At 39.7% G+C, this 10,204-nt stretch overlaps 1 protein-coding gene across 1 annotated transcript; it reads right to left on the bottom strand.

Annotated features, from left to right (window-relative positions):
* Window positions 1-8,024: 8,024 nt before the first annotated feature.
* Window positions 8,025-8,555, bottom strand: LOC107789666 (dirigent protein 11-like). The gene has a single exon (XM_016611524.2). The coding sequence runs from the start codon at window positions 8,553-8,555 to the stop codon at window positions 8,025-8,027; it is 531 nt and encodes a 176-aa protein (XP_016467010.1).
* Window positions 8,556-10,204: the final 1,649 nt, after the last annotated feature.

The raw sequence follows: 10,204 nt of genomic DNA, 5'->3' as shown, positions 1-10,204 counted from the left end.
ATAAAACATCCATTAATTCAACTTAAAATTAAGTTCACAACCAGCCAACAATGATGCCACAACAAACAACATAATACTCTTTTGAAACTCGCAAGTTCTAGTCTTTACGATCGAGCTACAACTCGTAGAAGCTTAGATAAGGGAAAGAGAAGCATAAATTTTCCTTGGAATAAGTATAACCCATGAAAACTAGTACCTCTTCATCCAAAATAAGTCCCCCAATTCAGCTACAACAAGGAGAAAGGGAAATTAGCAAGCTGTCCGGGTTTTTCGGTACTAGAATCGCTTCGTATCACCCGTAATCACCTAGGGCTTGTGTGGGATTTTTGGGGGAGGAGTTGCAGGGGTTTTCTCCTATGTTTTGCTCATGAGATTATGTTAAAAATGTGAGATAATCATCCCATATAAATGGTCCCTTGGCCTCCCTCAATCTTCCCCTTTTTGGGGATTTATTTTGTCCCTTCATTTAAGCAAGTAGGTAATGCACCTACTTGTCACCTACCAGTCTGCGCAGTCACGCAAAAATACAAATATCTCTCTACTCCAATGTCGTATTAATGAACGGTTTAATGCGTTAGAAAGTAGAATCACAGATATTCAATTTAGTATGTGGAGCATCCCTTAATTCTAAGTATATTGGGAGAAAAAGGCAGCTACATTTGACCTAATGTTCAGCATATTTATGAATGTAACTTGTGATGACCTTTGCCAACTTTTGTTCCACAACTCGCTTGACTTCAAAACGTAATACACGACTATCATACGACTAATATAACTCATAACATAACCTTCGTATCATGTTAAGAACCCAGTATCACCCCAAAGGTACATGTTATAACATTCCCAACTTGTCGACATTCGACGAAACTTATTTTCTTCAATTTGTTTAGATTCTAAGCCTTTCAACACTCTTGGTACTTGTTATCCATGATCTTAAAGATTTGTAACCTCCAAGGTAACATGATTAACTTACTTTATGTACTGTCAAAGACGATCTCATTTTTGAGCTTGCATCAATTGACTTACGACATACTCTCACGTACGAAAACATGGGGTGTAACATCATTCCCCCCTTTGGAACATTCGTCCTCGAATGTTGATTGATGCGCTTATCAGTCTCATGACCTATAGCTCTTACAAATACTTTAGTATTGTCATTGCCATCGAGGCAACTGTTTTGTGAATAAATCTAAAGGCCGGGGAATTCCCCCCTTTAGGCCTCTTTCTCACACCAGGACTTGTGATCGGGATTCTTCCAATCTCATAACAGTTACTACCTTCTGTTATGCAGCCCGTATGATTCTGACCTTGTATGTATGCCTATGTGACTCTTCTCTCCTTTTTCCTCCATACTATACCATAACTCTTACTTCGATTTATTGTTACCGAGGTCTGCTACCCAACTCTAGGTTACTCTCTCGCTGCTCATCGTATCTGCATAAATCTAAGTCCTTTAATGCTTCCTCATTACCATTCATCTTAATAATGACGGCCTAATCTCATCTCATACTTTGGACCTCTATCCATCTATTGTCGATTCACCTTAATATTGATTTATATTCTACCACTAATAACTTGAAACCTCTTACGTAATACCTTGTCACTAGGGCTCACGTCTCATTGGGGAACATCTGAAGTGATTTGCCTGATCCACCTAGGGACGATACTATACTTCAATAACCGTGTTTTATAGTATCCCAACGTGATTCATCTTATGGGGGTATTCTTATCCCGTGCAATTCATGAAATCCATTTTCTTAAAATCATTACTCAATCAAAGGCCTAAACATCATCCTCTTATATATCACCATTACACCTTTATTCTACTAGCAGGGTAGCATTTTATCTCTTCTAATTTCTCCTAGTCTTAGAGTCCTCTGAGTTTATCCAGGTTGTACCGAGCTTTATATAACTTATGGAAACCATCAACTCTCTTGTTTTGATGGGTTTAATCTCGAGGACTCACCTATTCTCGTTACCTTCTCACTCACCCTTTCTTATCCTTACTCTTATCTACCTAAAACCTTGTCTCTTTACGATACTTTATCTTGCGACCTACATATATCTATTTATACTACTCGTAAGCTTTAACTTGCTAGCACCATAGATTTCCTTTCGTGCCTTCTCAGTTGTCTTTAAATGTAAGCAATTACTTTTCCTGGTCGTTCTATCACTTGTTGCATGAATCCTTGGCTTATCTTACTGCCCACGAATACTGGAATTCCCTGTAACTCATATGACCTCAAATATCACTTTTGATTTTTGTTTTTCTTCCCGTTCATTAGCCACGATAGGTGCCACTTTCTTATGGAGTGTATACAGTATTGTAGTGAGACTGTTGTTACAAGACCATTTCTTTTTCAAGTTACTATGCTTAGGTTGAAGCCTTCTTCCTTATTTCCTCAGCTAGTCTTTCGTTGTAGTACTTAGGGGAGATCCTCTGACTCTTGTAAAGCTGCGAGCTTATTACATCATATACCTGAAGGAATTTTTGATGTTATTGCTCGCCTATAATTATCCCTAGTTACTTACCTCCACGCCCTTGTACTTGTAGGGTTGCTTCTGAACTGAAATTTTTGACTGTCTTCCCAATGGCACTCTCTTTTATTTCCATAACACTTATACGGTACCTTTAACTACCCCAACTCCTATCTGAATATTTCTCAAGGATTACAACGTCATATCCGCGAGACTAAATTCCCTATCTTGTGGTTCACTATGTTTATCTTGCACGATCTATTGATTTATCTGTATCCTCTTGTCTAGCCATAACTATATTCCGCGTTATCTCTCTTGGGTTGTTTCCTGTGTCTTAACTTACCTCTCGCAATGGTTCCTTATGTATCAAGTGTTCATTTGTACTTATTTATCAATAACATCCTGGGTGGGAACCCTTAGTACCTCTCCCCGACGTCGTTCTTGCATAATTTTCTGGAGTCGTAACATATCTGTAGGATTTGAATAATTGCAATCTCATTCCTTTCACCTTTTTACCGTATTCTTCCTTTACTATGCCATAGTGACCTGAATCACATAACTCCAACTTACTACTATATCACACCATCTTCTCCTTTTAGGGGAGCACTAACATTTAATGCTATGAAGATTTACTTATAAATGTTTTACCTCTTCATCTTTGGCGTCTTTTCACATCTTCACCGACTTTTACTCGCCTTGCGGTAATCCTTCTATACAAGGGATAACTGAATTTCTTACGCACGAAGGTGACACCTAGTGTAACTGGCACACTTAGTCCCTTAAGCTTAACTCTTCTCACAATGCTTGCTTTAGGGAAGCGCTTTCCTGAATGACCTTTAAAGGTTATTATTTTGTTGTCCATTCTATTATTGCCGGAATGCGATCTCTGAATTGTCACGATGTCGACTATTATCAAATCCTCCGGTCCCTAATTCATGTTCAGTTTTATCTTGTTTACTAGACCATACTAATTTCTGTTACTACAGGGGTCTAACTTAGCCTTCTAGTAATCACGTTGGAGTCACCAACTCATTTCTCGAAATGAGGATATGACCTTTAGCCTATACTCTTTTATTGTCTCAAGGCCTGTCACCTCTTGTCTTTTCCTTCCCTCTACTATAGATTTTGTCATCGTGTCATATTTTGACTTACCGTTATCACCCATTTATCACGTCTTACTCATAATGCTTCATTTACTCTCTTCTTATTCTCCTGCTAATATTTCTATCTATCACCTTATTCTGAAAACTTCAACAAAATATTCTTTCGGTTTTAGCTCCCCTTGCTCCATCTACAGGCTTTTCGGGTTGCCTAACATTCTCTCTTGACTAGGGATGGGAGCCATACTAAGGTAAATATTTATCCTTTCTAGGACCAATGCCCATCTTCTGAATTTTATGAACATGCTAGTATTCATATCTAACTGTACTTTTCTAGACTGCACCATCTGGGTGTCTCACAAGGAGAACTATTACCACATTTGCAATATCCCTCCATCTGAAGTATGGACTATTCACAACCTTATGCACTTCAGTATCTCTTACCTTTTTCACCTTGCTTTTTTTACTTGTTAAAAGTTGTATCTACCTTCTGATTCTCTCGTTGCTTTTTACCACATGGGTGGATAGATATTCATGCCTTAGGGATCCTATTAGAGAAGCTTACACATCTTAGTACACACATGATCTGCTGAAGATCTCACATTTACTCATCATAAGCACGATGCAAAATCGAATTCCTCTGATTCAACTCTTCCACAACCATATTCAATCTCTTACCAACGGTCTTTCTAGAAGTAGGTATCGTTGTATTACGAATAAGATAGAATTGAGGAGTTTGAATTCTTATAACTGAGCTCTACCACACGATCTAGAGTAAGAAGAAAGAGTGACAATCCTAAATGCCATGTAGCCTCCTGCTTATAAGTGTAGTGCACAACACACCTATAAACAAGACTCTACTAGACACAGCTTGTAGACTCTCTAGGACAGAACTGCTCTGATACAACTTTTAACATGACCCAAATTGGAGGGTCGCGACGGGCACCCAGTGCCTTACTCAAACGAGTACCAACGTAACGTATCTTTCTTATCACACCATCATGGGTAAATGGGCCAGAAGGGTCATGAGATAATCACAATAAAACATAAAGGAATACTAGACATAGGACGACCCAACATGATATAGAAACTTATACATGTGACATATAGGCCTATAAGGCCGACATGATTATTTGTACACTCAAAACATAGGCCGACAAGGCCATACAAGTATCCATATACATGACATCTGTTTAAAAGCCTCTAAGAGTACATAAACATCATAAAGGTCGAGACAGGACCCTGCCATACCAATGAATATATGTCCAAATAATACTGACCAAATAGGCAACTCTGGAGCAAGTGGAGTGCACCAACACCTTCCGCTGAGCTGATAGCCTACTAGGAGGATTGTCAACCTGTCTATCAAGACCTGCGGGCATGAAACGCAGTGTCCCCAGGCAAAAGGGACGTCAGTACAAATAAAGTACCGAGTATGTATGGTGATAAGTGGGGATTCTGACTACTTATTAGCGCTTTTTAGCTTTTGTTTTAGTCTAAAAGCGTTTAATTGTGTTCCCGAAATTGATGAAATGTGCAAAATTTGCAGGAATGTTGGAAGTCGGACTCTCGAGATGAAATCTAACTCAAAAAGGAGTAATCAAAACACAAGGCAACAAAAGGCACAATAGCTTACAAAGTGCAGACCGCAGAATTCCATCTGTAGCTGCAAACAATGAAGCAAATCCCAACAGGGTTTCCTAGCAAACTGCGAACCGCACAGGAATTGTGCGGCCGCAAATGATGAACTGGATATGAACTTCAGAGGGTGTGCAAATTTTCAAAGTCCAAGTCCCTCAAGAATGCGGACCGCACAAGAATTGTTCGGCCACAAAAGGAGTGCCTTGCGGCCGCAGAAGTAAAGATGTGAACTGCAGAAGACCATGTTGCGGCCGCATCGATAAATCTGTGGATCACAGAAACAATGCCTCGCAACCGCAGTGGAGAATTGTGCGACCGCAGAATCCCAGCTCCTGCAAAGATGAAGACTTATGCGGACCGCACATGGAATTGTGCGGCCGCAGACCCCCCCGAAGGGCATTATTGTCCGAAATTTCCAGCCTTGTATAAATAGACGAGTTTCACAAAATTAGGTAAACCTTTTGACATCAACAAGTCCTGTAGCCCTTTTTCTTTTCTTCTTTTAGTAGTTTTCTATATTTTGGGATATTTTAACATAGATTTTATTATTTTGACTTTCCAATATGAGTTTAATTAGTATTTATTCTTCTATTTCTTCAATTTCAAGCATGAGTAGCTAGCTTTTTACTATGGTTATGATCCAACCCTAGTGTGTAAACCTTATGGGTATCTAATTTAGTGCTCGTTTATGATTGGGTGTTTATTATTTAGCCTTGTTCATACTTTAATTTATGGAATTAATGGTTGCAAACATTAGTTCATGCCTAATTGACTTAGTCTCTACTTGAGAAAGAGAGACTTAGTCTAGGAAAACTTGGGTAACAAGAAATTGGGTCAATCGAGAGATTTATCAACCCAATTAAAGGGTTCAACCTATAGATAGTAATAACCCGACTTGAGCTCTTATCAACTATTTTGTGTGATACCCATTTGGACTTGAGAAAGACAAATTGGGAAAAACTACTCCTTGACCGAGAGGTACTGAGTGGGTAATTGAGAGTTGATAGCTATAATACACCTCGATCAACAAAACAAGCATTAAGGTTTATAACCCATTAGGTGAACACCTAGGCGATGGTCATAACCCTAGGCTTTTTACAAACTTGAAAAACAACAAAAACAATAATCTTAGTTTTATTTCTTAACTTTGCAATCTTAGTTTTAATAAAATAGAAATAGAAACAAAACCTATTTGTGGAAGTGTAAATTAAGATAGTTCAAACTCACGTACTAGAGTATATACTCCTAACTCCCATATAAACTCTCTGTGGATTCGATCCCGACTCTTTGTCGGGTTACTATTATTGCAATAGACCGTTTCATATCCTTTTTTTGAGGTGTGATTTGGACGAGATCAATTTTTGGCGCCGTTGCCGGGGAGCTAAAAACGGTGTTAGCTATATATTTGAGGGTATTTTCGAAATATCTTCTTTTCCTTCCGTGTTACTAACGTGTTATGTAATTATAGTTGCAACCATGGCAAACAATGAGCTCGGAAACATTACTTTGGGGGATGTGGACATTGAGGATGATCAAATGGATGAGGTTCCTCTTGAACCTCAAGCCAATAGACGAGGCCGAGTGCCTCATGACATTGTTCCCGCTCCACCCAAACCTCCACTAAGAGCGGCTCCACACCGGGTGTTGCCGAATGAAGGATATGCAAGTACAATAGTCCCTCCCCATATTAGGGAGGGCAACTTTCAAATAACCAACGTGATGCTCACCTTGCTCGAGCAACAAGGGTTTTTCACCGGTACTCCGGGTCAAAATGCATACAAACATTCGAAGGGGTTCGTGGATACGTGTTGGGGGAGTAAACAAATAAATGTCTCCGAGGATGCTTTGAGACTAAGGCTTTTTCCCTTCTCTCTACGGGGGAAAGACTTAGATTTGTTGGAATGTTTGCCACACCATTCCATTCATACTTGGGATGAATTGGCAGAAAAATTTATTTTTAAGTATTTCTCTCCCGGGCACATGTCCATATTTCAGGATGAAATTTTAGCATTCAAGCAAGAGCCCAATGAACCACTACACGAGATATGGGAACGATATAGAACAATGGTTAAAGAGTGTCCCAATAACGATATAATGGAGAACATGATTCAACAAACCTTCTATCGGGGGATCAACACAACCAACCAATGTGTAGTGAATCAACTTGCCGGTGGGAACTTCATGATTACGCCTTATGCAGAGGCATGTGATATTTTGGATGAGATGGCAGCCACTTCTTCAGCGTGGCAATCTCAGGCTAATGTTTCACAAGGTGATCCCAATGTGATTCATCTTCACAAAGAATTGCATGACCATGGGCAAGCCATAGCCGAATTGACCACCACCATGAACCAATTGGAAAAGGCTCAACTTCAACAAGTGCAAAACCCGAGGCAAGTCAATGCAATGGAGGGAGTAAGTATGATGGTGAACAAACGGAGAACAAAGGGTCCACAAGTGCAACAAAGAGTGAAAAATTTTGTGCAAGAATATATTGGGTTTGATCAAGAAGACTCTTATAATGATCAAGAAGAATAGGTCTAATATGTGAACAACTTTCAAGGGCAAAGAACTAACTTCCAAGGCCCAAGCCAACAACAATGGCGACCTTAGAACAATCAAGGAAATTGGAATTCTCACAACCAAGGTAATTGGAGTGGTGAAAACAATCAAAGCAATTGGAATAACAACAACAATCAAGGAAATTGGAGTGGTGGCAATAATCAAGGGAATTGGCATAACAACAATAACCAGGTACATCAAAACTTTTGACATAAACTAGGAAAAGTCAATGAACTCCTACAATCAATAGTTGTTGACAATAACATCAAGCTTAAGAATGGCTCTGAGATTAGGAATATCAATAAACTGAGTTGTCATTATGCCATAGCCTTTAACAAATCTAAAATAATCAGTCCCTGAGACAATTGAGAATTCTCTCTCCTTCATTGCAAAAAAATCAGCACCTTGAATCTCCAAAGTACTCCCTTTGAATTCCCCATCAGTGAAAATAATAGAAAACATCAAGTGCAGTCCCTTGCCATCTAACTGTGAATTTATGTACATGCCTTGGGCTCTACCAATCTCTTTGGACTTTGGATCTGGACCTTCAGTTACTGGATCATCCACTGCAACCATTGTCCCAAAATGAAGAACACTAGTTTTCGGCCCATCTTTTCCTGCTACAGTGATTGCGGATGTGTCATGCCCACTTAAATAGTCATGGACATAAAACACTAGTTTTGTTTCCTTGGGCTGACGCTTGGGCAAGTTGAAAGCCCAGTAGAGAAGTGGCAGTGCTAGAAGTGGCAAGAAAGAAGAATTTGGAACGGCCATTTCCCTTTCTTTTTTCTTTTTTTTTTTTGGTGGGGGGCGTTTGCTTTGTTTCACACTTCTTAAGATGCGCACATATAATGATGTGAAAGATGCCTATCCTGTGAGCAGGATTTTTAGACTAGGAAAATGACAAAGTCATTAGTGGTTATCTTTGGTAATTGTTATATACCATATTAGTATATATTGTTTATGATTCTTTATGATTTACTAAGGGGTTTTGTGTCACTTTATCGCACTAATAAATGTTGATGGTCAATTTTATATTATCACCCTAAAAGAAATTTGTATACGGGTAAAACCGAGTCTAACGAGTACCCCGATTTTTCGGTGACGCAAACGGAGCAAGGACGTGACTGTAAGGAATCTGAATCAGAGCCAGGAGTCTCTCGTATCAGGGCCCGAGAAAAATACCTACCTTCGGAGCCATCGAGACCACGTGCCCCGGGTCTGGTTCGAGTCCCAAGACCTTGGAGAGCATTACCAGTGACCGCACACGATTAATAAAGGGATGTGATATCCGTGCCCAACCAGATATCACGGTGTGAATCTCGGTCCGTATCGGTAAAAAATCAGTGACTAGCGAAAAGAAAGATTTTTATATTTTTTAGAATTATACCTAGGGTAAAACTCCCCTACTATATAAAGAGAGAGCTAATTACTCATTAGACACTCTATAACACGCATACCAAGGCAATATACTTCTGTTCTCTTTGTTTCTAAAAGTTATTCAAAGTTCTTGATTTCGTTCATAAGTTCTTCATAAGTACTAGCTCCGAACCGAAGGCATGTTTCTTGTTAAGCTTTTAACTAAGCTCGGACTCACTATCATCATTGGTTTGGCTATTTACTATATCTTTTATTTGATTATCTAACGTTATTAATCACTTGTATTGAATTAGTACACACATCCTTAAAACCGCGTATAAATTAAATTGTTATCCATTTGTAAGAAAAAAGAGTTTAGCGCCCACTGTGGGGCTAAGGATAATAGTGGTAATTTGATACAAATTTTCATAACGCACTTTATTTTACGCTTGTTCTTTGAGATTTTAATTTCAAGTCAAGTTAATAATGTCAAACTCTTAATATGTTCACTTGAATGTTGATGCTGAGTCTGACCACCACGGCAAAAATAACAATATGGTACCCAGCAACGAGGTGCCCCCTGTTGACCCCAACGAAGTCCTGGTTGCGGACCTAATCGATGCCAACTCGCATGTGGCCATCGATGCAAACCTGCCGACCGACCCCGAGAATAGCATTCGCGGAGGAGCCCGATCAATAGCCCGGGGTACGCACGACGATGAAGGCGGCGAGTTCAATCTGCGGATGATCTTCGAAATGTTACAAGCTCAACAAGCGGTGATAGCCCAGCTGCAGAACCAAAGTCGCGCCCCTAGAAGAGTTGAGCCTGAACCATCCCGGGAAAACACCCGAAGGAATGAAAAACCACAGAAAGGCCGGGTGAAGTTGAACCCGGGACCAACCCCGAAATAATAAAGATGCTTGAGGAACTAACAAAGCGGGTAGAATCGGGGGAAAAGAAGATTGAAGCCAATGACAAAAAAGTGGAGACCTATAACTCCAGAGTTGATCAAATCCCAGGAGCACCCTCGATATTGAAAGGCCTGAATTCCAAGAAATTTATC

This window comes from Nicotiana tabacum, chromosome 14 (genome assembly GCF_000715075.1).
Source record: "Nicotiana tabacum cultivar K326 chromosome 14, ASM71507v2, whole genome shotgun sequence".
NCBI lineage: Eukaryota > Viridiplantae > Streptophyta > Magnoliopsida > Solanales > Solanaceae > Nicotiana > Nicotiana tabacum.
Note: the sequence above shows the minus strand (reverse complement) of the source record. Positions and strands in the feature narration are given on the sequence as shown.

Bases quoted from the DNA above. Each gene is read 5' to 3' on its own strand.
- LOC107789666 (XM_016611524.2), bottom strand. From the start codon at position 8,555: ATGGCCGTTCCAAATTCTTCTTTCTTGCCACTTCTAGCACTGCCACTT.